A 27,456-nucleotide genomic window follows, 5' to 3' on the forward strand; every position below is an offset into this window, starting at 1 on the left:
CTGGCTCACTGCCCCCCAGAATGGACCCAGCTGAGGGGTCCCGTTCTCTGCACCTGCAAGCTCTGTTTTAGACCATGTTCCTGTCGTCTAATAAACCTTCTGTTTTACTGGCTGGCTGAGAGTCCCGTCTGACTGCGGAGTTGGGGGGCAGGACCCTCTGGCTTCCCCAGGAGCCCCGCCTGAGCGGACTCGCTGGGGGGAAGCGCACGGAGGGGCAGAGGAGGCTGAATGCTCCGAGGTCAGACCCAGGAAGGTGGAAGCTGTGTGTCCTGAAGACAGGCTGCTCACAGAAAGGCGACTACCCCAGAGTCCTGACTGGCTTCATGGGGAGCAGTTCCAGAGCATCGCCCAGGGACTCCGTGACACTTACACCCTGCCTGCCACAGACAGGCCTGCCTGGTCCTGGGCTCTGGCTGCTGCACCCAGCCCTGGGCCTTGCCTACCACAGATGGGCCTGCCCAGACCTGCCCACTGCATACAGCCCAGCCCTATCCATCCTCAGGCCTATGGCCAGCCTTGGCCTGGTTGGACTTTGGTGACAGACTTGTATGCCCAGAAGGGACCAACATGGGCATCTAATCTGACATGTTCAATATCTTCATAAATGATCTGGAGGATGGTGTGGATTGCACCCTCAGCAAGTTTGCAGACGACACTAAACTGGGAGGAGAGGTAGATACACTGGAGGGTAGGGATAGGATACAGAGAGACCCAGACAAATTCGAGGATTGGGCCAAAAGAAATCTGATGAGGTTCAACAAGGACAAGTGCAGAGTCCTGCACTTAGGACGGAAGAATCCCATGCACCGCTACAGACTAGGGACCAAATGGCTAGGCAGCAGTTCTGCAGAAAAGGACTTAGGGGTTACAGTGGACGAGAAGCTGGATATGAGTCAACAGTGTGCCCTTGTTGCCAAGAAGGCCAATGGCATTTTGGGATATATATGTAGGGGCATTGCCAGCAGATCGAGGGACGTGATTGTTCCCCTCTATTCAACATTGGTGAGGCCTCATGTGGAGTACTGTGTCCACTTTTGGGCCCCACACTACAAGAAGGATGTGGAAAAATTGGAAAGAGTCCAGTGGAGGGCAACAAAAATGATTAGGGGTTTGGAACACATGACGTATGAGGAGAGGCTGAGGGAACTGGGATTGTTTAGTCTGTGGAAGAGAAGAATGAGGGGGGATTTGATAGCTGCTTTCAACTGCCTGAAAGGGGGTTCCAAAGAGGATGGATCTAGACTGTTCTCAGTGGTAGCTGATGACAGAACGAGGAGTAATGGTCTCAAGTTGCAGTGGGGGAGGTTTAGGTTGGATATTAGGAAAAGCTTTTTCACTAGGAGGGTGATGAAACACTGGAATGTGTTACCTCGGGAGGTGGTGGAATCTCCTTCCTTAGATATTTTTAAGATCAGGCTTGACAAAGCCCTGGCTGGGATGATTTAGTTGGGGATTGGTCCTGCTTTGAGCAGGGGGTTGGAGTAGATGACCTCCTGAGGTCTCTTCCAACCCTGATATTCTATGATTCTATGATCGAGGGCCACAAAACCTCACCCAACCACTCCTGTAACAGACCCCCTAGCCTCTGGCTGAGTTACTGAAGTCCTCAAAGCATGATTAAAGACTTCAGATTACAGGGTGTCCACCATTTATTCTAGATTAAACCAGCAAGTGACCCATGCCCCACGCTGCAGAGGAAGCGAAAAAAACCCAGGGTCTCTGCCGATCTGACCCAGGGAAAATTCCTTCCCCACCTCGAATATGGCGACCAGTTAGACTCTGAGCATGTGGACAAGACACCTGGGAAAGAATTCTCCGCAGTAACTCTGGGCCCTCCCCATCTCGTATCCCATCTCCAGCTGTTGGGGATATTTGCTAGTAGCAGATCATCTACATGCCATTGTAGGCAGCCCCCTCATCCCATCCCCTCCATGAACATATCAAGCTCAATCTTGAGGCCAGTTAGGTTCCCCCCACTGCTCCCCGACATGCTCCCCATCACTCATGATCATGCACCCAGACCCTAACCTTAGCCTAGGCCTGTGTCATAACCGTAGGGGTAGCCTAAATTCCTCCTTATCTGTAAAGGGTTAAGAAGCTCAAGTAACCTGGTTGGCACCTGGCCAAAGGAACCAATGGGACAAAAGATACTTTCAAATCTGGTGGGGGGGAGAGGTTTTGTTTTGGGTTTTTTGTTTTCTGTGGCCATTCGCTCTTGGGACTAAGAGGGACCAGACATCATCCATGTTCTCCAAATCTTCCTGAACAAGTCTCTCTTATTTCAAACTTGTAAGTAACAGCCAGGCAAGGTGTATGAGTTTATAGTTTGTTAGTCTCTAAGGTGCCACAAGTCCTCCTTTTCTAGTTTATCTTTGTTTTCTCAACTTGTGAATTTTTCCTTTGCTAGAGGGAGGTTTATCCCTGTTTTGCTGTAACTTTGAAACTAAGACTAGAGGGGGCTCCTCTGTGCTCTTTGAATTTTCTGCTACTCTGTAAGGTTAATTACCAGCCTAAGTTTACAGAGGTGATTCTTTTACCTTTTTCTCTTTAAATAAAATCCTTCTTTTTAAGAACCTGACTGATTTTTCCATTGTTCCAAGACCCAGGGGTTTGAGTCTTTGATCATTTTGTAACCAATTGGTTAGGATATTATTCTCAAGCCTCCCCAGGAAAGGGGGTGTAAGAGCTTGGGGGAATATTTTGGGGGAATAGGACTCCAAGTGGTCCTTTCCCTGATTGTTTGTTAAATCACTTGGTAGTGGCAGCAATCCCAAGGCAAGAAGGGAATCTGTGCCTTGGGGAAGTTTTAACCTAAGTTGGTAAGAATAAGCTTAGGGGGTCTTTCATGTGGGTCCCCACATCTGTACCCCAGAGTTCAGAGTTGGGAAGGAACCCTGACAGCCTGTCTTCCCCTGCAGTCCAGCACCAACGCTGCCTGACTAGCTGAGGTGCTATAAATCCCCCATAATGGGGCAACCCCTTTCCACCCTCTGGCAGCACCCTGCCCACAGCCCCAGGGGAAAGCAGCTGAAATGCCCCTTCCCTCCAGGCCGTGCCTGTGCTGGGTGCAGGGCGGGTCATTTGGAACCCAGATTCAAATGGGATAAAGACTGTCTCCTCCAGTGTAGTCCTCATCCCCACTGCCCCAGCCCTGCTGCTGCATGAGCCCTGCTCTGCCCATCCACAGCTTCTCACGCTCGAGCACGGATCTTTCACCCCCTTAATGGGAGTGACAACCCCCACCCCACTGGATTCTCTCCCTGGAGGCTGGCTGCATTTCAGGTTCAAACCAGCCACGCTCACAAGGGTCCCCAGGGATATGGAGCCAATGAAGGACTCCCTCGTGGCCAGAAGATAAGTGTCTCCCCAGTGCTTTGAGAGAGCCTTCCCCATGGGCTGGATCTCCAGGTGTGGGGAGTGACGGCCTTTCGCTCATCTCCAGGGGATTTTAGTACAGATCCCCAGGCCCGCGTCCCAGTGGAGGGAGTCCACTGACTCTGGGCTTTTCATCTCAGCCTTTATTGACACTCCCCAGACGGGCGATAAGTCAAATGCACCGGGCGAGGATTATCCAGTCAGAGCTCCTCAGACAGTGGCGTGGGCTCTTCCCGGGCTGCACTCAGCAGGCCCTGGAGTGTGTGCCCGGCCGGCGTGGTAACCCAGTCAAAGGCTGGCATTTTGCAGGGCACTGCTCATCCTCGTGGCCCCATTAGACATTACTGCATCTACAGAGATAGCCCCCCTGATTATGTGTGCACTGGCTCTAGCCTTCTCTGGAGAGCAACCCCCCACCCCAGACTGGTTACATCAGTGGAACACAAGACATGATCAAGCTGTTTATGCTGGAAATCTAATTACACCAGCTAACGAACCCGGCAGCTGCAGTCTTAGTAACCAAGCCCACTCCCAGAGCAGCTGCAGGCACAGGTGCAAGATAAATCTCCTGCCCCCGGGGAGGGAGGGCTGGGACTAGAAGGCCCAGGCCTTCAGCACCCCAGAAACAGCCTTTTACCCTTTATGCTAATAGAGAGCACCTTCGGCTGGCAGCAGGTACCTGCCCAGCCGCTAGGGGGCACTGTTCTCGGCGGCACACCAGGCTTGCCAATGGCTGCACGGGCTGCTCCCCACACAGTGAGAACGGGGCCGCCAGGACCCCGCCCGCTGGGGGCAGGAGGGTGCATTGCGATCCTGTTCCAAAGCTTTATCTTTGGCCTGCCCCACACGTGGTGCTGGCAGAGCCGTTCTGCAGACGCGAAGCATCACCCATGGGCAGCGTGGGCACAAGCGTCCAGACGCCGTCCTCTCAGCCCCAACCAGGCGTCTGTCTCCAGGACTGGGTTGCTCCTCAGCTCTCCACTGAGCTTGCCCCAATTAGTGCCGATGGTGGCGAGGCTCAGACTTACAAGCTCATTTCACATGCAGCACTGAGCCACGGCCAGATATGAAGAACCGAAGGGCTAAACCCAACAGTGCTGCCTTAGGAACTCGTATCCGAGACGTGTTCTGACCATTAAACCACACTCCCTCCCAGAAGGAACACTGCTTTACAAACATGGCTTTTGTTCCAGTAGCAGGCAGCTTGCCTACAGCCAGACGAACGCAGCTGAGGATGGATCTATCCCAAGGATTCAGGGATAGATGAGGCATAATCTGTCTCAAGTGACTCCTCACCAGAGCCTGATCGGCCCTTTCTGACTGGGCTACATGCTTACACAGTTCATCCAGTCTCAACCATCCAAGTTCCAGGGATGTCCTTGAGACCTGCATCTTCTGCCAAGCCTGGCCCGTATCCCTGCTTCAACATGGCTCTTTAGGAATTTTTTGACCAAATGTGGTTCTTCCCCCCGCCCCCAGAAAATGCTGAATCATCCAAACCCAAACTTTTCATGGAAACGTGTGGGTTCCAATACAAATGGCATCAGGAAAGTTTCCCAGGCCGAGCTGGAATTTCTGGTCCAAACAAGAGAGGGCAGGACTATCAACGAGCTGATAGCCAGGCAGCAGGGCATTCTCCTGAGGGAGAGGAACCTGAGATTCAAGTTTCTGCTCTGAATCAGGCTGACCAAGGACTCGTACCTGGGCCCCCCAGCATCCCTCAGGCTGCCCTAAACAGCTGGCTAGTTGGGGCTTGTTCTCTCTTTTTTTTCAGGAAAAATTTAAAATTTTGAATGTTTTTCCAAAATGCCATTCTCCTGTCTGGTCTGTCCCTTTAGTCAGAGACACACTGGGCAAGAAACTGCTGTCCAGGGAGGTTTCTGGGGCTAAAGACACTTCTGAACGAAAGGTCTCCTTGAAAGCAAATCTGCAGCTGTCACCTGTGCTCCCTGGACTTCTCTGATTGAGCAGGGGTCTCTGGTGTGGAAGAGCTCAGCTGATCCCTGGGCTTAATCCACACCTGAAGTCACAGTCCTTGGGCTGGGACATCAGGATCTATGGCCTCTAGGTGCTTTGGATAATTAATTCAGTGTAAGAATGAAGTGAATGGAGTTTTTGGCAAATGTCCCCCGTAAGGATGGTAGGAAACCACCAGCAACATGTCTAATTGAGGAACCACAGCAGCAGGTGGGCTGGTATTTCACAGCCCCCACACCACTAATTAGCTGGTGTCTTCCTTTCTTGTTGCATTCCCATGACATAACCCCCTCATTAATCTCTGTCCTGCTCAGCTCCTCATTAAGAGGAGGAACGCACGCAGCATTCCAGAGAGCTGATGCGAACTGGGGATCACCTGTGGGCTCCCGGCCTTCCAGGGACTCACTCTGGGAGGTGAGTCAGCATGACAAACGGGGTGGGTGATTAATGCAAAGGTGAGCTGCCAGGGAAAACAAATTGGGTGCGTGCCCTAGTTCTGCTAGAGGAGGCCTGAAACTCCCCCCCGCCCCCCCCAGCTTATTTTTGCTGGAGATTTCCCGGGAGCACTAGAGCGTCGGCTGAGGGAGCCCTCGGTTGTGTGTGTCAAATCTTCTCGCTAGCTGGCAGGCGGAGGCCTCTGCCTTTGGAGCAAGGGGCCAGCCCCAGTACTGGACAGCGGCTGATGCACCTAGTGGTGATGCCGTGTCTCCTTCTGCAGGGTGCTGCAGAGGCCATGTGAACAGCCCCAGTGGAGGGCTGTGGGGGGGCCTCAATCCCAGAAGAGGCACCCAGCGCGAAGTGATAAAGCAATCATCCCTAGAGTAGCTGCCTTGATCTCTTCCCCCTCCCAAAACCTTAACCCCCACTCAGGCGACTGTGGGCAGGCAGAACCCCTGCCCCCACCGAGCTGATTGCAAAGCTTCCCCCACCTGCACCGGCCGCCTCCAGAGCACCCAGACCCCTCTGTGGGCACTGCCTGGGGGGCACGTACTACTGGGGCCACGCAGGCATGCCACGGACGTGCAGCCCCCCAGCTGATGGTGGTGAGGTCTCTCTCCCTTGGGCCCCACCACCCTGCAGAAGGGGGGTCCTAGGATTTGGGGACATTGCCCCTTGAGCAGCCCATGTTGATCAATGCCTGCCGAGGAATCCCCACTAGATGGACCAGTTGTCTGATGAGATCAGCCAATTCTGCTCAGTGGTTTGCAACCTTTTCTATACTGTCTGTGATCCCTTTTTCCACACTGGGATGGCCTCAGGACTCCCCTTTTAGCTAGCTAGGATCCATCTCCTCCACCCCAGGTAACGATCTGGGAGGGGCAGGATGGTTGCCACCCCACCCCATATTCACAATGCCCCTGGTGGGCATGACCCCCAGCCCGATGCCCTCTGCCCTCACTGGGACCTGCAGCTGTCAGTGTAGCCTCCAGCTGTGCAACAGCCTCACTCCACTCAAACCGTCACCCTCGACCAACAGGCGTGAACGGGTTATGTTTCGATAGCCCTTCCTTCCGACAGGACCTTGATATGAGTTATGGATGGTACATATGGTGACCACTGCGTCAACCACCACCACTGAAATGCAGCCACCTCTGGTGTGGGGCACCACACACCAGCTAAGGACAGGAAGTGAAGAATCCTTGCTCCAGTTGAAACTGCATAGGAAATGTAGGAAGGCAGGAAGTAATGACCCAAGTTGGAATTTGGCTAGGACACCAGGATTACTGATCCTGATCTCTCAGAAGTGCCATGGGAGCATCTTGGGAGTCTGAACCACTGAAACTTTAACAGGATTCATGCAGTCTGGATCTCAAAGGAGCCAGGATAGGGCCCCAGGGGCCTGCTGGTCTCTGCCAGCAGACATTTCCACCATGGGTTTCATGTCATTGTGGCTCCTGCAGCAGGTGGGTCATTTCTGTTATGAAACCTACATTGATTTCCCCGCATTCCCCTTGAATGTCAGTTACAAGGCAGCCTGTCCTCTCTGCTGTGGAAATGATCGAAACAAACAATGCAGCTCTGCATGCCAAAGCCAGGCATGGCTCCTGCCCTGACCTATGCAGAGACAGGCAACCAGCTTGACAGCGCATGCAGGGTTAGAATGAGTGGGCACACAGATTCACAGAAGAGCCTGGCAGGTTCTGTTCACAGGAGGAAGGTAATAGCCAAACCTCAGAGTCATGTTTGGTGAATTTGCTGCTAGATTCACTTCATTGCAGAATTGTGCTTTGGAATCTAATGCTCCATTTACACATCTAGCCAGTATGGTTGGGAGGAAAACTTTCAGAATATGAAGCAAGTGTAATTGATGCAGTGCTGTCTGCCTGAGTTTGCAGACAGCCCGAAACAATACTCAGTTATAACTCTCTCATTCATCTTAAATGGATGTTGACTCTGAAACCTAATGATCACATTCAAAAATCAACATTGTTAACTTATTCAGCGCTGCACACTTCAGCAGAAACATTCAGATGATATTATTATACCATGATGCAAATCACCTTCCACACCTTCCCTGGTGCCACAAACCCAGCTGCCCCAAATCACTAGCTTCCTCCCCACATCCCAAAACAACATCTATGGGGCAGTTACATGTTATCAGTCCAAAAAGTAGGCCAAGCATTGAAAAATGAAACTTTGGGGCAGAATCTAAATAAACCAAATTTCATATGAACAGAAATAATTGTTACACAGGAAAGAATTTTCTGTAGTATCTGGCTGGTGAATCTTGCCCATATGCTCAGGGTTTAGCTGATCGCCATATTTGGGGTTGGGAAGGAATTTTCCTGCAGGGCAGATTGGAAGAGGCCCTGGAGGTTTTTTGCCTTCCTCTGTAGCACGGGGCATGGGTCACTTGCTGGAGGATTCTCTGCTCCTTGAAGCCTTTAAACCACGATTCAAGGACTTCAATAGCTCAGACATAGGTGAGAGGTTTTTCACAGGAGTGGGTGGGTGAGATTCTGTGGCCTGCGTTGTGCAGGAAGTCAGACTAGGTAGTCATAATGGTCCCTTCTGACCTTAGTATCTATGAATCTATGAAACTCAGGTGTCACGGAGTCCCTGGGCGATGCTCTGGAACTGCTCCCCATGAAGCCAGTCAGGACTCTGGGGCAGTCGCCTTTCTGTGAGCAGCCTGTCTGCAGGACACACAGCTCACACAGCTTCCACCTTCCTGGGTCTGACCTCGGAGCATTCAGCATCCTCTGCCCCTCCGTGCGCTTCCCCCAGTGAGTCCGCTCAGGCGGGGCTCCTGGGGAAGCCAGAGGGTCCTGCACCCCAACTCTGCAGTCAGACGTGACTCTCAGCCAGCCAGTAAAACAGAAGGTTTATTAGACGACAGGAACATGGTCTAAAACAGAGCTTGCAGGTGCAGAGAACAGGACCCCTCAGCTGGGTCCATTTTGGGGGGCAGTGAGCCAGACAACCACATCTGCACTTCACTCCATGTCCCAGCCAGCCCCAAACTGAAACTCCCTCCAGCCCTTCCTCCTCTGGGCTTTGTCCCTTTCCTGGGCCAGGAGGTCACCTGATTCCTTTGTTCTCCAACTCTTTAGCTCTCACCTTGCAGGGGGGAAGGGCCCAGGCCATCAGTTGCCAGGAAACAGGGTGTCGGCCATTCTCTGTGTCCAGACTCCTGCACACACCTGCCCTCTAGGGCTCTGCAATGATCATACACCCTTACCCCACCACCTAGACACCCAAGAACTGCCCAGGGGAAACCGAGGCACCCCCACACCACTCGGAGGAAACATCAAGAACAGTCCCACTTGGTCACATCAGGGAACAATGTACTGGCTGCATTATTCATGTTCCTATTTCAGTTATTAAAACATCTCCTTTTCAATGTCACTGACGTGGTCCCCGAATCTGCAGTCTGGGCACCGCTGCTAGGCACAAAGATGCTGCCCCATTACCCACAGTGCCCAAGGATACACACATGACCCACAGTCCCTGGAGATGCACATTATCCAAGACAATCCAGGGACTGCTCATTACCCACAATGCCCAGGGAATGCACACACATTACTCACAATACCCAGAGAATATGCAGTTCCCAAGGAATACATATCACCCACAATGCCCAGGGAATGCACACACATTATCCATAAATGCCCACGCTAAGTATCTGCAATGCAAATTGTTGAACTAGAGCCCCATGGAGCCTGGTGCTGAGTGTGTGGCTGCTGTCACCCCGTGCTGCTCACGCGTCATACCCAGACTGACTGCAAAGTGAAGTCCCGTGCTATCCACACCCCAAACTCACCCACCTGCACATGGTTGCTGATATTCTCCTTCTTCCCACTAACAGCCTAGAGGTGAAAGGCTCAAAAGCCAATTGCCAAGCCCCTGACTCAGCTCGTTCCCATCTACTGTAAATTCCATCCATCCCATGCTGATCAGAAGGGCTACTGTGTTGTGACCCTGCTCGGCCTTCTAGATGATTTGCAACGCTTCCCCCTACCTTCCTCAGGAATATGTCTGGATGGTAGAGCAGGGGGACTCCTCTGCCTCCCCTGACTGAATCTCTCTTATTCCTAGGAAAATCCAAGGAGTTCTGCAGCATTAAACAATCATTAGCTGTGGCTGTGTTTATGTCCCAGATTGCAGACCTGCATAGAATTCTAGATGATCATAATGGTCCCTTCTGACCTTAAAGTCTATGAATCTATGAATTCATAGAGTCACTTAAAACACACGGAGAGAGCGAGCAGCCAAACAGTTATATGTTGATAAGGGGAAAGGAGCGAAACTGTCAAGAAATTAGACCTCATTTTGGATAATTAAAGGGAAGGTGGCAGCCTTCACCCCAGTCTGCATCTTCTCAAGGAACTACAAATGCACAGAACATTGTTGGTTGCGTCTCTGCAAACACCTAATGCCCTCGCTTCCTGGGGGTGCCACCCTGGACATGGCTGTAACTCAACCAATTAACATTCCCTAATGAGGGCTGAACTCCCCTGGCAGGGCTGTGACAGCAGGAGAGGCCTGGCACCCAGGGCATTCCAGAGGGCGTGGAGGGAGCCCATCTAGCTCATCTGTAATGGGGCACAGTCCGAGCAGGAAGTGAACCCTCCATTATACCGCGCCTGAACCAGGCTGGGGGCACAATGAATCCCTGTGCTCCTGACAGCTGCTGGGCCAGAGCTGTGCGTGTCCTGCAGAGCTAGACCTGGTACTCGAACAATCAGCTCCACAAACACAGGCCTCCACCACTTGAGCCGGAGGAGAACTCCCTGGGGCGACACTAGGAGAGGTCTCTTATCCTCTCCGGACAGGGTGATCTCATGCATACGCCCTTTTTTCTGGTGACTGGCAAAGCCTTAATCACAGCCCCTGCCTCTTGGCGCTGCTTCTTATGAAAAATAAAAGCAGGACCATGGGAAGAAGGGATCCTGCATGCTGCTTTGAAAAGTATTTGCTTTGAAAAGTATGTTTCTGGTCAAATTGAAATAAAAATCATGGAGCCATTTTCCTGGGTCTTTGTCCTGGCCCCTGTTTGAGCAGACTGAGTCCCTTAGCTGCCAGCATCATGCTGCAGAGTGAATGACCCTCTGGACATTTGTCACTCTGCGCCTTGTGGCTTGCTGCTGTTTACATCCTGAGCACTGTAACACCACTGTGACACTACTGGGGGGATGGGGGGGAGGAATGGGGAAGAACTGCTTAGCAACAGGATCAGGACAGGGTTTTTCCTATTCCGATCTGCATCAGAAGGTGCAGTACGAGGCTCAGGCAGAGGCTAGCTGGCTGATGTGCCATGGCACCAGTTAGACAGGGAGATTCACCTCCAGCCTTCTTCCCAGTGCCACATGGCCTGGTGGGAACATGAAGGCTCCACAATGGCTGTGCAATCCCTGAGGGCTTCGCCGCTCTGCCAAAACCACAGCATGCACTTCCAAAACGTGACTTCTTCAGAACACAAAGGGACTGGCTGCAGCCTCTGTACCATCCCAACTGAGGAGTTGCTGGCATTCCCCTCCAAAAGAGGAGCTTTCAGACCTGGGCGTCTTCTGGGTTTGCATGGGAGTAGCCCCCCAAGATCGCTGTGAGTTGGCCAAAAGTGGGTGGGGTGAACAGGGGATGCTAAGTTATATCAAATCACTGGTGAAAGGCAGCACAGAGAGAAACAATGTTGACCAGGAAGACTGACAGACACAAGGCTAGCAGGGCTAATTCAGCCACGTGTACAGGTATGATTCCTAATAACAAGCTTTTCCAGGACCTAAGGCCAATGTTTCCATTCAATTATGTTTCCTGCCTAAACATGGCAACAGTCTGTGAAATTGACTAGAATCAAAGAGAAACTGACTAGCCCAGCTGCATCCAAAACACCCCCAGCATAAACAGGGATTAATCAACCCTAAGGGAGAAGCAGTCTGATCCAGTGGGTCGGGTGCAAGCTTGAGAGACTCAGCTTCAGGTCCCTGGTCTGCCACAGCCTTCCTGTGTGCCCTTGGTCAAGTCACCTAGTCTCTCTGGGCCTCAACCCCCTCATCTGTACAAAGGGGATACTAGTCCTGCCCTGCTGCACAGGGTGTGGGAGGATAAATCCACTAGTGACTGCAACACGCTCCAGTGCTGTGGCACTGGGGCCAGGTAAGGCTCTCAGACAGCAAGGTCCCTAGTAATGATCCAAGCTGTTGTCAGTGAAATTTGGTTTTAAAACACACATAGGGCCAAAACCCAAAGTTCAGGGAACTGTCAGCATTTGGCACATGGCTTTTAAAGTGAGAGTGGCCTGAACTCTGCTCTCCCCAAGTTGAAATTAGGAGTAACTCACTGCACTCGCCCCAGGGTCAGGGAGAGGAAGAACCAGGCCCAGAGCCTCTCTACTGCTGTCCTTCACAGGAATCGTTTCTACTGGTTGTCATCCCCAAATGGGGAGCTTACAGCGTAGTGGGCCAGCCCGTTGGCGTGTCGCCAGCATCCACCCCAGCAACGTGTCCCCTGCCAGCTGCAACCTTCACGGCTAGCACAGGGACTGGGGGCAGGCAGACAATAAGACAGGCAGCCCCAGGAGATTTGCTAATGCAGAAAGGCCGTTGCTCTGCTATTGTTCTTGTTGGTAAAGGAAAACTGGGCCCATGCCCGTCAGAGCGCTGCTCCCAAACAGCCTCCTCTAAACAGACAGCGAAATAGGAGCTGGCCCCTGAATGCCTCCCCTGAATGCATCCGATGAGGCGGGCTGTAGGTCACGAACGCTTATGCTCAAATAAATTGGTTTGTCTCTAAGGTGCCACGAGTCCTCCTGTTCTTTCCACAGGGGATGGATCACTTGAGGACGACCTGTTCTGTCCATTCCCTCTGGGGCACCTGGCACTGGCCACTGTCGGCAGACAGGATACTGGGCTAGATGGACCCTTGGTCTGACCCAGTAGGGCTGGTCTGATGTTCTTATTGTATTGTACTGAAGTCTAAATAAATAAATACATTTGCCATTTAAAAAGCTTCCTGCCTATGGGACAAGCAAAGCCCAGGGCCATTTTCTCTGTGTCGTCTCACAGCAACCCATGTGTGCGAGCGAACACAACAGACCAAAGCGGCTGCTCTGCAGCGCCAGCTGGCTATGGGTGTTCGGGGGAGGCGAGAGGTCACAGAGCCGTGCCACGCAGCATAGCCATGGCCACAGCCTGGGAAGCTCAGGGCAAAGCTGGGCTCAGCTTGGCTCTTGTGATTTATGCACAGGGTGGGGCCATGCCAACCTTTGTTTGGGATTTGAACCAGGCCAGCTCCTGCTCTCGGGTTTCACTGGGAAGTGGAGCTCAGCAAAACCCCAAACTCATGGCCACAAGATCCTTTTGGCCTTGCACTCCATGAACAGTCCTACCAGCCTGTGACCCAGGGACTGGCAGAGGGCCCAGGGGCTTACAGGGGTCTGCTCCTAGGGGCTTTACAAATAGATGGTGCTCTACTGGAAACCCATAGCAGGGCTCCAGCCCCACTAACAGAACAGAAACCCCCCCACCCCCCAAGCATAGAACCACCATTCAGCAGCCCCCTCTGACATAGCTGTCCCATTCCTTTCCTCTTATTAATTACATGTATTGGGTTAGCGTCAAGAGGCCTCCGCTGAGATCAGGGCCCCGCTGTGCACTGCCCAGACACCTAGTGAGAGCCAGTCCCTGCCCCAAAGAGCTTCCACTCTAAATAAACAAGACACACGCTGGAAGGGAAAGTGATTTGCCCAAGCTCAGGACAGTGGAGTCGCTGGAAGCAGAGTTCATAGCTCCTGCTCTAGGTCTCTATCTGCTGGACTTTCAATTCACTGTAATGGGGTAATGAGGGGAGGGGGACCAGAGGGGGGCACTTCTGGGGGGCTGCTGCCCACACCTGTGTCTGGAGGGATGAAGGTCTTGGTTAGGGGCTCCTTGCTGGGGGATGAGGTCTTTCCTCTTGCACTGGGTCCCACTGCTCCTCCCTGAGGGTTTCCCTCCAGCCAGCGACAGTGGATGGTGCCATCCCGGACTGGTGCCCTGCTGCCTGGCCCCGGGCGCATGCGCGCCCCTTCCCATGCCAGGGCGGGGGGTGCCCAGGGTGGCAGATGTGGCACTGACCGCTGAGGAGAATCAACACTGCCGGTTTCCACAGGTGCCAGCCCCCCACCCTGTGGGGCTGCGTGAGGCTCAGACGACCGCAGAGGGGTCACGGGGGCACGTTCTTTCCCTCCTCCATGGGGCTGTGGCAGCGTATCAGAGCCCCCAGGATGCTCCTTCCAGGCCCCCAAGCCCTCCTCCCCCGCGCAGGTAGGGGCTGTCAGCCCCTCCGGCCCTGCGCCCTTCGTGCACGGTACGGAGCAGGGCTCAGGCCCTCCCCGGGGCAGGGCAGGCTCTGCCCCACCCATGGGCTGGAGCCCGGGGTGCAAGGAGGCGCCAACAGGTGCTGCAGCGTTGCTGCCGGTTGCTATGGCCACGCAGAAGAGCGAAGTCGGGGGACGGGGGAGGGAAGAAGCTGCCAGAGCCCCCAGGGGCTCCACTCTCCAAGCTGCAGCATGGGCTTGGCAATCAGCCTGACGCTCCCAGTCACCCAGGGAGCACAGAGCGAGGCCAGCACGGCACCCCTTCTCGAGCATGCCAGAACGATGGGCCCCTCCAACCAGCCTCTCTGAGCCCCAGGCCAGTCTCCTGCCTCCTGCTGCTGTGGATCAGACCAAGAGCCTATCTAGGCCGGCCTCCCAGCCCTTCCACGGGCCCAAACCGGGTGCTTCAGAGAAAGATGCGATGAACCCAGTAAAGGTCGAATACGGACCAATCTCCCACAGGGGAAGTCCCCCACTCTCCGGGCACGGCTCCTCCTGCGATCTCGGGCGGAGAACTGGCAGGGCCCTGCCAGGAGCACAGGGAGCTATGCTCCCGTGCTGGCCAGGCAGCTGTCATGCAGAATGGTTCCAGCTGCGCCCTGTCCCACGGGGCTGCGCTCTCTCCTGGGGATGGAAACTCCCCGAGTGAAACCAGAGGCTGCATTTCCTGCCCCCCAAAACCACCATGCATGGCTGGTGCTCAGCCTCCCTAGTGATTCCTGAAGAAACGCCTGTCCCACATCGCCCCAGATGGACGTCAGCCCTGTGCCACAAGCCCCACGCTCCCGGCTCAGGAATCCCTCAGGCCACACCAGAAGGGGTCACTAGAGAGTGACGCTCAGCACACCTGCCGATGGCCCCAGCCCTGTCAGATCTGAGTTCACACAGCTGGCTTGGCTGCAATGTGGCTGGGAAACTATACTGGCCTGAAAGACCACAGTAAGGAAAGCGTGGGGTGGCTTCAGTGCCTCACAGATGCGTGTATTTTATCCACACAGCACCATCACCAGAGTACAGATGGGGAAACTGAGGCACCGGGAGGGGAGTTACCCAAGGACACCTAGTAGGTCTGTGGAAGAGCGGGGAACAGACCACAGGGCTCTGCCCAGTTCTCCATCCCCACTACAACTTTTAATTTATCTCAGCCTAGGCCAGACCCTGGTTTGATCCCTTCTCTCAGATGGAATAAATCCCACCAGCCACCACCCCGGTGAGGGCAAACCCTCTTCAGAAGGGGGCAGCGTAACACAGCAGCTAGCGTAAGGGCCTGGGATGCAGACTAGACTATTCCTGAACATAGGAGCAGCCCGACTGGGTCAGACCAAGGGTCCATCCAGCCCAGTAGCCCGTCTGCCAACAGTGGCCAGTGCCAGGTGCCCCAGAGGGAATGAGCAGAACAGGTTATCATCAAGTGATCCATCCCCTGTCGCCCATTCCCAGCTTCTGGCAAACAGAGGCTGGAGACACCATCTCTGCCCATCCTGGCTCATAGCCATTGATGGACCTATCCTCCATGAATTTATCTAGTTCTTTTTTGAACCTTGTTATAGTCTTGGCCTTCACAACATCCTCTGGCAAGGAGTTCCGCACGTTGACTGTGCATTGTGTGAAGAAATACTTCCTTTTGTTTGTTTTAAACCTGCTGCCTATTAATTTCATTTGGTGACCCCTCGTTTGTGTGTTATGATGCGTTAATAACATTTCCTTATTCACTTTCTCTACACTAGTCATGATTTTACAGACCTCAATCAAATCCCTCTTTCATCGTCTCTTTTACAAGCTGAAAAATCCCAGTTTTATTAATCTCTCCTCATACGGAAGCTGTTCCATACCCCTAATCATTTTTGTTGCCCTTTTCTGAACCTTTTCCCATTCCAATATACCTTTTTTGAGATGGGGCGACCACATATGCACGCATGTGGGAGTACCATGAATTTATACAGAGGCAATACGATATTTTCTGTCTTATTATCTATCCCTTTCTTCATGATTCCCAATATTCTGTTTGCTTTTTTGACTGCTGCTGCACAGAATCTCAGGATTGGAAGAGACCTCAGGAGGTCATCTAGTCCAACCCCTGCTCAAAGCAGGACCAAGCCCCAACTAAATCATCCCAGCCAGAGCTTTGTCAAGCCTGACCTTAAAAACTTCTAAGGAAGGAGATTCCACCACCTCCCTAGGTAACACATTCCAGTGCTTCACCACCCTCCTAGTTAAAAAGCTTTTCCTAATATCCATCCTAAACCTCCCCCACTGCAACTTGAGACCATTACTCCTCGTTCTGTCATCTGCTACCACTGAGAACAGTCTAGAGCCATCCTCTTTGGAACCCCCTTCAGATAGTTGAAAGCAGCTATCCAATCCCCCCTCATTGTTCTCTTCCGCAGACTAAACAATCCCAGTTCCCTCAGCCTCTCCTCAGAAGTCATGTGCTCCAGTCCCCTAATCATTTTTGTTGCCCTCCGCTGGACTCTTTCCAATTTTTCCACATCCTTCTTGTAGTCTGGGGCCCAAATGTTTCCAGAGAACTATCCCCAATGACTCCAAGATCTCTTTCTTCAGTGTTAACAGCTAATTTACACCCCATCATTTTATATGTGTAGTTGGGATTATGTTTTCCATTGTGCATTAGTTTGCATTTATCAACATTGAATTTCACCTGCCATTTTGTTGCCCAGTCACCCAGTTTTGAGGGATCCTTTTGTAGCTCTTCACAGTCTGCCTGGGACTTAACTATCTTGAGTAGTTTTGTATCATCTGCAAATTTTGCCACATCACTGTTTACCCCTTTTTCCAGATCATTTATGAATATGTCGAATAGGTCTGGTCCTAGTACAGACACCACTATTTACCTCTCTCCATTCTGAAAACTGACCATTTACCTTTTGTTTCCTATCTTTTAACCAGTTACCAATCCATGAGAGGACCTGCCCTCTTATCCCATGACAACTTACTTTGCCTTTGGTGAGGGACCTTGTTGAAGGCTTTCTGAAAATCTAAGCACACTAAATCCACTGGATCCCCCTTGTCCACCTGCTTGTTGACCCCCACAAAGAATTCTAGTAGATTGGTGAGGCATGATTTCCCTTTACAAAAACCATGTTGACTCTTCTCCAACAAATTATGTTCATCTAACTGTCTGACAATTTTGTTCTAGTTTCAACCAGTTTGCCTGGTACTGAAGTCAATACCCCAGCCTGTAATTGCCAGGGTCACCTCTGGAGCCCTTTTTAAAAATTGGCATCACATTAGCTATCCTCCAGTCATTTGGTACAGAAGCTGATTTAAATGATGTTACAAACCAGTTAATAGTTCTTCAGTTTCGCATTTGAGTTCCTTCAGAACTCTTGGATGAATCCCATCTGGTCCTGGTGACTCACTGACTGCCTGTGGGGCCAGGCCCACCTCCTGTCCCTGTGTCTCGCCTCCCCCAGCTGGGAAATGGGGGGCAGATAACACCAACCTACACCCCACACCCATTCAAAGCACTCTGCGTTCCAGAGCCCAGCGACCTGATCCAGCAGAGCCCCAGACCCAGTTGATGCCATTGCTGCGGAGCGGGGTAGGGGAGAATCTCTTCCTAGTGCAAGTACTTATCCAGCCCTGAGATTGCGGTACCTAAGCACCTCACTAATAGTTGTCACCTCGCACACGGTGAGCGGGGCACAGACAGTGTACAGGTGGCAACTGCAGCAGAGAGGCTAAGGGACAGGCCCGAGGTCACACGGGAAGGCTGTGGAAGTGCTGAGGATTTCCCAGGTCTTTGCTAGTGCCCTGGCCAGTGGGCAGCCCTTCCTCCCCTCTGAGTGGCTCTGTGGTGCTGCGGGAAGCCCTGGGAGCTCGGAGTCTGCAGCTCCCGTTCCAAGGCAGGAGACCATCACGCACGGTGAATCTGAAGCCTCCCCCATGAGCTACAGGGGAGGAGAGTACTATGGGGTTAAAAACCCAGAGCACCTGCCCCTTGGCTCCCCTGGGGCTCAGGGACACTGACACTCCAGCTCTACTGTGCCACCTAACGGCTGCCTGGTCCAGCCCCCACGGAGCTGATGCAATGCTAGGCTTAGGGGCTGACACGCAGCTGGTGCGGGTCACCGTGCACCCAGGCCCCGAGCCAAGCCCTGCCCTCCGGAGGCCACTTCCTGCCCTGTATAGCACATGCCACAGGAACCTGCCAGGACCCAATGTGTCCAATGCCCCTCAGGCTCAGCCACAGGAACAATGCCCCTTTCAGCATGGCACAGCCAGGAACCCAGAGCACCCGGGAAATGGCCAGGGAGCCATTGAAGTGCCCACTGTTGCCTCTCGGGCAGTTTTGGCCCCAGCTGCAGGAGCCCTGAGGGGATGTACCCCTGGCCCTCACGTCCAGGCTCCAGCTAAGAACTTGGTTCCAGAAATCCCCGTCCTGGCCCTCCCTCCACTCTGGCCCTGCCCCACACACTACCCCAGGCAGGTCGCTGCGGGGGCTGAGCCCGGCAAGCACCTACCACTGATCCCTGAATGCCGGCTGCACACTGGGATCTGCACGGCCCCAGCCGGAGACCTGGCCCCTGCTCATTCAGCACAGACGGTGCCCCGAAGACCGAGGAGCCCATGGGATCCTCAGGGCCCCCTGGCATAACCCCAAACCACCAGCCTTGGCCGTCTGCTCTTCTGCAGCTCCCATGAGTCACGGGCAGAACAATGGTGACTGGAATCCTTCAGCTCGGCCATTCTAAGAGCCAACCCAGCTCCTCCTGTCGGGTCCTGAGCAGTCAGGTCCCACCCAGTCCCAGCCCCGGCAGCTGGCTCTGAGCTCATCCCAGCTCCCTGCAGCCCCCCACGCCTGGCTCTGAGCCCACCCCCTCTCTGTGCCCCACAGCCCTGAGTGGGGTCGGCCTGCTGCTAATATTCTCTGTCCTTCCAAGTGGGGGCTCCAGCAACTGCCCTGAGAGCCACACAGGGCCGGCTCCAGGCACCAGCAAACCAAGCAGGTGCCGGGGGTGGCCAATGTAAAGGGGCGGCGGGACGGTGGGCTCTGGGGCGGCCACTCCATCACAGCGCGTTTCACACTCGGCGGCAATTTGGCGGCGGGGACGCGACTCTCCTACGGTCGCCGGCGGCAATTCGGCAGCCGCACCATCACTCCACCTCCGTGTTCGGTGGCAAGGTTTTTTGTTTTTGTTTTTTGCTGCTTGGGGCGGCAAAAACGCTGGAGCCGGCCCTGGAGCCACAACACTAACAGCCTCCCCCCGACCCCGACAGCCTGAGCTCCTGGCTACCCCATGGCTCGGAGAGCCCTGTCTCTCCCCACTCCACCCTGGCCTCCCCGAGGACGCAGCAAGGACCACAGGGCCAGTCACCTACTCACCGGAGGCTTCTGTGATAGATGAATGACTTGTCCACCCTGAAAAACAAGATGGAGAAGCCAGTTAGTGGGGTGGCCATGGTCCTAGGGAACAAGGGCCCCTCCAGCCTGCAGGGCACATCAGGGCTGCGAGGAAGGGGAGCTGTGTCCGGAGAGCTGGAGAGCAGGCAGGGAGGGGCAGAGTGCTCTCGACGGGGCAGCTGCAGAGGAAAATCCTCTCTCGCTTGTGTGTGAGGGGCTGGGCAGTCAGGGCTAGCCACACAGGGCAGCACCAAGGGGGTGACTGGGACATGGGAAGCCACAGGGGAGAGTGCCTTGCAGGCAGCGGGAACCAGGCAGGGAGAGGAGCGATCCAGGCCAGGCTCTAGCCAACTGAGCCCTGTGGTGGAGCTGAGCCAAGCAGGTGATGAACTGGAGGGAACAAACCTCAGGCCCAATCAGCCAAGCTGGCAGAGAGAAGCCACGAACCCAGGCAGAGAGGGCACCAGCACCAGGGAGCAGCAGACCCAGAGAGCCAGCTCCCAGGCCCTGGCATCGGGCAGGACTCGGCTCAGCAGGGCTAGAGGGCTTTGGAAAGGTCAAGCATTCTACCCCATGACCCCACAGCTTGAGGTGCTGGGATCCCTCCAAGCCAACCCCACGCTCCCTACCCCACACCCTTCACACCCACTGAGCACTCCCAGGATTGGGCCCTATTGAATTGTGGCTGGTACTTGGGATCGTCCTAGAGAAAGGGCTGGATGGCCGAGCCTGGTTATTATTAGTCACCATTCATCCAGGCCCTTCACATTCCCCCACTCTACCCTGTTCCCTGCCCTCAGAACTTCCCACCATCCAGGGGGAACCTCCCAAACACGCCCTGGAGCCGTGGGGAGAGCATGACCCGGAGCAGCAGCAGGGGACAGTCTGCCCAGGGAGGGACCTGGCCCGGTCTCATTCAGCCTGGAGAGCCGTTACTAGGTGTGTTGAGGGGCTGCATAAAGGCCACAATCATGGCCCACGCCCCCATTGTGTTCAGTGCTGTGCAAACCCCAACAAAAAGCCAGTCCCTGCCCCTCCCCCGTTCCGCCGCCTGCAGCCCAATCTGTCCTCGGAGCAGGGGTAAAAACAAGTCTTGCATCCTGGAACCTGTCCGGCCAGCTTAAAGGTGCCAGACAGCTTCCTGTGCAGCCCTGGGCCTGCTTTAAACAAGCCGCTGTTTGGAAACACACCGTGGACACCGCTTCCCCCAGCAGCAACCTCATCTCCAGAGGCTGTTTCACTTCGGAGGAACCCACCCCATCCCGCCACTGAGACACAAACCACCTGAAATGCGGCCACCTCTGGCACGAGGCACAGCAGCCAGGGTGCTGCAAAACACAGCAGGGAAGTGACATGCCAAGCAAGGCACTGAGGCAAACCCCTCCGCTTATGCGGAGTGCAAAGGGGCTTGGAACAGCCCCCAAGCCACCCTGGCCTGGGCCTTCATTAAAATGGGGAGAATTTGAAACTTGGAGGGCCAGATCCTCAGCTGGTAGAAATTAGCGTTGTGCCATTGACTTCAATGGAGCAGCAGCAATTCACACCAGCCGGGGTTCCAGCATCTCTCACCAGCTGAGGGTCTGGCCCCTCGTTTACTCTCCTCCATGCCCTCTGGCTGCATCTTCCGGGTCTCAGTCAATAACCAGACTAGTAAGTTTCCAGTTTGTTTCTAGTCAGTTTTACTTCCAGGTTCTCCTGTAGGGCTCTGGGGGCTGAACGCCCAGAGAGGAAGGGTTAACGTTTTCTTTTAAGGTAACTAAGCTCTTCGTCTGGCTCTCTGGGGATTGCTGGCTGTCTCCTGGGAGGGGCCCTTCTCTTTCCCAGGTAGGGCTCTTGAATCAGGGCTGGAAGCTTAGGCCTGGTCTATATAAGAAAAGAGAGCAGTTAACTAAATCAATGCACTGAAACTGGGGCAAACCCCTTAACGCTGATGCACTTAAACAGGCTTAACTTTAGGAGATGGCACTTCAGCTTACATCAGCGAATAACCCCATTACGTTAAACTGATTTCTACAAGGGTTAAAACAGGTTCAGTGCACGCATGTGTGAGTGGCTGACACTGAGAACTGACCGGAGACTCCAGAGCTGCAGCTGTCTAGGGGGGTTGTAACAGACGCAGGCCCTCTGCAGATGCTGGGCACAGCTGGGGAGGAGATTTCTCCATTTAACTAGCTCAGGGCAGTTAAACTGGGGCAGCTTTCCTCGTATGCATCAGGCCTCAGCCCCCGAGGTGAAAACCAGCCCCTGCCGCCAGCTGAAGGGTAGCAGAGGGATGAGTTGTCCGTGCTGGTCTCACTCCTGACCGAAGAGTCTGATACTGAACAGGAGGCAGGTCACAATACCCCAGCTGAGCTCCGCTAACAGAAGCATGGCATGTTTCCAGCCCCGCAAGTGCCGGGGACAGTCGCTAGGCAGCAAGGTGGGCAAAGGAGGGTGTTACAGGTGCACCAGTTCTGCTGCCATTAGCACTGAATGGGCAATGCAGCATGCGCCGGCTGGGGCTAGAGCCACTGCATGAAGAGCAAGGAGCTGGCAGCATAGGCACTGACTCCGTGGGTGCTCTGGAGCTGGAGCACACATGGGGAAAAATTAGCGGGTGCTCCGCGCCCACCGGCAGCCAAGCTGCCTCCTTCTCTGCCCACGCCACTTCCTGCCGCCTAACAGCTGTTTGGCAGCACTTAGGACTTTCCTGGAGGGAGTGGGAGGAGTGGCGACGCAGCACGCTCAGGGGAGGAGGCAGAGAAGAGGCAGGACAGGGGCAGGGACTTGGGGGAAGGGTGTGGAATAGGGGTGGGGAGGGGGCAGGGCTGCAGTGGGAAAAGGTGGGGTGTGGCGAGGACTTTGGGGAAGGGGTAGAATGGGGGTGGGGCGAGGGCAGTGCAGGGGCTGGGTCAGGGGCAGGGGTCGAGCACCCAACAGGCAGACGGGAAATCGGCGTCTATGGCTGGCAGTGTGGTGCAGTGGCCAAAGCGGGCAGGCAGGAGCTTTGGGTTTTAGCCCCTGATCTAAGTGAGGCCAACAAGGCGACACTGCATAGGTGTGTGACAAATCCACCCCCGAGTGATGCCATGAAGCCAACCTAACCCCCAGTGTAGACAGCATTAGGTTCTTCCCTCATCCTAGCTACTGCCTCTCGGGGAGGTGGATAAACTGGGAGAGCCCCTTAGGCTGGGCAGTCGCAGTGTGCCAGCTGGCACGGGGCAGTGACTAAAATGCACCCATCATAGAATACCAGGGTTGGAAGGGACCTCAGGAGGTCATCTAGTCCAACCCCCTGCTCAAAGCAGGACCAAGCCCCAACTAAATCATCCCAGCCAGGGCTTTGTCAAGCCTGATCTTAAAAATATCTAAGGAAGGAGATTCCACCACCTCCCTAGGTAACGCATTCCAGTGTTTCACCACCCTCCTAGTGAAAAAGTTTTTCCTAATATCCAACCTAAACCTCCCCCACTGCAACTTGAGACCATTACTCCTCGTTCTGTCATCTGCCACCACTGAGAACAGCCGAGCTCCATCCTCTTTGGAACCTCCCTTCAGGTAACTGAAGGCTGCTATCAAATCTCCCCTCACTTTTTTCTTCTGCAGACTAAACAATCCCAGTTCCCTCAGCCTCTCCTCATAAGTCATGTGCCCCAGCCCCCCAATCATTTTCATTGCCCTCCACTGGCTTCTCCCCAATTTGTCCACATCCCTTCTGTAGTGGAGGGACCAAAACTGGACGCAATACTCCAGGTGTGGCCTCACCAGTGCTGAATAGAGAGGAATAATCACTTTCCTCCATCTGCAGGCAATGCTCCTACTAATACATCCCAAAATGCCATTGGCCTTCTTGGCAACAAGGGCACACTGCTGACTCATATCCAGCTTCTCGTCCACTGTCACCCCTAGGTCCTTTTCTGCAGAACTGCTGCCTAGCCACTCGGTCCCTAGTCTGTAGCGGTGCATTGGATTCTTCCTTCCTAAATGCAGGACTCTGTACTTGTCCTTGTTGAACCTCATCAGATTTCTTTAGGCCCAATCCTCCAATTTGGCTAGGTCACTCTGGACCCTATCCCTACCCTCCAGCGTATCTATCTCTCCCCCCAGCTTAGTGTCATCTGCAAACTTGCTGAGGGTTCAATTTATCCCACCATCCAGATCATTAATAAAAAGATGTTGAACAAAACCGGCCCCAGGACCGACCCTTGGGGCACTCCACTTGATACCGGCTGCCAACTAGACATGGAGCCATTGATCACTACCCGTTGAGCCCGACAATCTAGCCAACTTTCTATCCACCTTATAGTCCATTCATCCAGCCCATGCTTCTTTAACTTGCTGGCAAGAATACTGTGGGAGACCGTGTCAAAAGCTTTGCTAAAGTCAAGGAACAACATGTCCACTGCTTTCCCCTCATCCACAGAGCCAGTTATTTCGTCATAGAAGGCAATTAGGTTAGTCAGGCATGACTTGCCCTTGGTGAATCCATGCTGACTGTTCCTGATCACCTTCCTCTCCTCCAAGTGCCTCAAAATGGATTCCTTGAGGCTCCATGATTTTTTTCCAGGGACTGAGGTGAGGCTGACTGATTTTATAGTTCCTCGGATTCTCTTTCTTCCCTTTTTTAAAGATGGGCACTATATTTGCCTTTTTCTAATTGCCTGGGACCTCCCCTGATCACCACAGATTTTCAAAGATAATGAATACTTTGAAAGGCTCTGCAATCACATCAGCCAACCCCCTCAGCACCCTTGGGTGCATCAGATCTAGACCCATGGACTTGTGCACATCCAGCTTTTCTAAATAGTCCCGAACCACTTCTTTCTCCACAGAGGGCTGCTCACCTCCTCCCCATGCTGTGATGCCCAGTGCAGCAGTCTAGGAGCTGACCTTGTCTGTGAAGACTGAGGCAAAAAAAGCATTGAGTACTTCAGCTTTTTCCTCAACATCTGTCACTAGGTTGCCTCCCCCATCGACTAAGGGTCCCACACTTTCCCTGACCTTCTTGTTGCTAACATACCTGTAGAAACCCTTCTTGTTACCCTTCACATCCCTTGCCAGCTGCAACTCCAATTGTGCCTTGGCCTTCCTGATTACACCCTGGCATGTTTGAACAATATTTTTATACTCATCCCTGGTCATCTGTCCAAATCTCCACTTCTTGTAAGCTTCCTTTTTGTGTTTAAGATCAGCAAGGATTTCACTGTTAAGCCAAGCTGGTCGCCTGCCATGTTTGCTATTCTTTCTGCACTTCAGGATGGTTTGTTCCTGTGCCTTCAGTAAGGCTTCTTTAAAATACAGCCAGCTCTCCTGGACTCCTTTCCCCCTCATGTTGTTCTCCCAGAGGATCCTGCCCATCAGTTCCCTGAGGGAGTCAAAGTCTGCTTTTCTGAAGTCCAGGGTCCGTATTCTGCTGCTCTCCTTTCTTCCCTGTGTCAGGATCCTGAACTTGACCTTCTCATGGTCACTGCCTCCCAGGTTCCCATCCACTTCTACTTCCCCTACCAATTCTTCCCTGTTTCTGAGCAGCAGGTCAAGAGGAGCACGGCCCCTAGTCGGTTCCTCCAGCACTTGCACCCCAACACTCTCCAAAAACTTCCAAAAGGTTCATGCACCCTAACAACCGTCACCCCCCAGCAGCGCCCCAGAGCAATCCGGGGGACAGCCCCAGAACTCACTCCAGTGAGTTCAGTGTGTGGGGCTGTGCCCACAAATGCCAAGGTGCCCGTGTGTGGGTGGGGCAGCCCTGGCAAGAGGCACTGTGCAGCTGCGCTCAGCAGTTGCCTAGGCGACAGTTCCCACCCCACCTGGTGCATGGAGGAGCCCTTCTGGGGCTATTTGCAAGGCAAGGTGCCCTGGAGAGGCAGGTAGGTGCTAATGTGCCTGAACCCCCATGGCCTGGCGACGTTCAGAGGGAACTGGGTGTCCTGGCAACTAATGCCCTGTGTGCCCAGCCCAGGGCAGTAAACACAGTCCAAGGAGATGAGGGTGAATTTTCATTTCTCCCCCAGCCCAGCCTACCCTGGCTCCATTCCCAGCCCTTCAGAACAAGACCGGGGGTCATGGGGGATAATCAGCTGAACACAAGCTCCCAGGGCAGCGCCCTGGCCAGAAGGGTAACCGGATACCTGCGTTATGCATTCAGGTATCTCGAGTAGGACCAGAGAGGTTATTTTACCACTGTGCTTGGCACTGGGGCGCCCGCTGCTGGCATCCTGGCCCCAGTCCCGGTGCCAGAGCTCAAGGAGGATGCTGATAAACTGGAGAGGGGTCAGAGAAGAGCCAGGGGAACGATTAAAGGGTTAGAAAACCTGCTGGAGCTCCATCCATTTAGCCCAACAAAGAGAAGGTTCGGGGGTGACTTGATCCCAGCCTGCAAGTACTTACGAAGGGAACAAATATTTCATAAGGGGCTCATCAGTCTGGCAGCGACAGGTCTGACCCGACCCAGTGGCTGGTAGCTGAGGCTAGACACATTCAGACTGAGGTGGACATTTTTAGCAGTGACAATAATTAACCATTGGACCAATTCACCAGGGTCATGATGGATTCTCCATCCCTGACCATTCTCAAAGCTCTGCCCTAGGGATTACTGTGGGGATTACTGCCCCAGGTCTCTGGCTGGGGGTATCCAGGTGTCTGGCCACTCCCAGAGCAGTATCCCTCCAGCCTCCACCTCAAGAGATGGGATTTCCAGCCACCTTTGTGCAATGGGAGAACAATGCCAGATGCCTGCCCCAGGGAGGGTACCAGTTCCCCATGGGTAGGGCTGAGCCCGGTGGGCGAGGCAGGGCCAGGCCGGGGCTGTCCAGTCAGCTTGCACCTCTCCACCAAGGCGAACGAGGGACCAAGTAATGACGGCACTGATAAGGCCAGTCACCCCCAAACGAGTCGTGGCATCTCAGCTGTGGTCACACACGCCTGGGCCGGCCCAGGGCTCTCTGCTGGGCCGGCCCAGGGCAGGGCTTGAAGCAGCACGGAGAGGTGAAAGGCTGCAGCACCCATCCCCACGTAGCCCCAGGGTGGGTATGCCTGCATACGCCCCACCGCACACGGGCTCGGGGCAGGGGCACTGGCCCCAGCGCTCAGCGATGGGAGCAACCCACCTTTATGCAAATACAGCAGCACCCCTTAACCCTCTGCTGCCCGCTCGGCGTCTCCAGCGCCTTCCTGGGCTCTGGGACAGGCCCGTGGAGTCTCGGTACAAGTGCGGGGTCCCCAGGCACTTCCAGGCAGCACGCCAGAGCCAGCAACGTTTAGAGATGGGGTCCTGAGGTTCCCTGTCTGGGACCCACCAGCCTTTGGAGACACCCAGATGCTGAAGGGTCGAGGCCAGGTCCACCCAGCCCCCAGTGGCCACACGAGAGGCCGTCAATCCCTGCGCCGGGAGGGATTATTTCCCCCATGTCCCCAGCTCTGCCCCAGCCCCGAGCCACGGGCTGTCGCTGCAGCTCATGCACTGGACGCACCTTCCCAGGACGCAGCAGGGCTGGGCCCTGGGCACGGGGCCCGAGCCAGCGGGCACTGGCCACTGATGCTGCAGCTCCAGGCTCGGGGGGTGGCCGGAGCCCCATCCTGGCAGACAGGAGACCCAGGAGGAGCCGGTGCCTGCAGGGCACATTGGGAAGGAGGGCGAGGTGTCGGGCCTAAGCAGGGCCTGAAGGCTCAAGGCCATCAAGTGATCACAGACTAGGGCTGAGCTGGGGGGAACCTGTGGTTTTAGCCCATTGGCTGTATTGCCCTACACTCAGCGTAGACCCCCATCCCAGCAGCTCCCCCCATCCTCCAGAACGCAGACCCTGATCTCCCACACACACCTCAGAGCCCCCATCTCCTCTGGAGCACAGACCTGCCCCAGCACAAGACCCCATCTCCCTCCCAGTGCCCTGCACACGCTGGCCTCCCCAGCCAGATCTCCCCAAGCAGCCATCCCTGCCAGGCCACCTCATGAGCATCCTCCAGC

General features: G+C 54.4%; 1 protein-coding gene across 17 annotated transcripts in view; it reads right to left on the bottom strand.

The window, feature by feature from the left end:
• Positions 1 to 27,456, bottom strand: part of RAP1GAP (RAP1 GTPase activating protein) — a 185,431-nt gene that overhangs the window by 113,567 nt on the left and 44,408 nt on the right. For 16 of the 17 annotated variants that reach the window (XM_073316419.1, XM_073316415.1, XM_073316416.1 and 13 more), the window contains exon 2: positions 19,497 to 19,532. Coding sequence is in view for 15 of the 17 variants with exons in the window: in XM_073316415.1 (XP_073172516.1) it covers positions 19,497 to 19,532 (36 nt within the window). In the remaining 2 variants the exon portion in view is untranslated. Of the gene's footprint in view, positions 1 to 19,496; positions 19,533 to 27,456 lie in introns of those variants that run through there. The other variant, XM_073316420.1, reaches the window with a different exon arrangement.

Source organism: Lepidochelys kempii, chromosome 18 (genome assembly GCF_965140265.1).
Source record: "Lepidochelys kempii isolate rLepKem1 chromosome 18, rLepKem1.hap2, whole genome shotgun sequence".
NCBI lineage: Eukaryota > Metazoa > Chordata > Testudines > Cheloniidae > Lepidochelys > Lepidochelys kempii.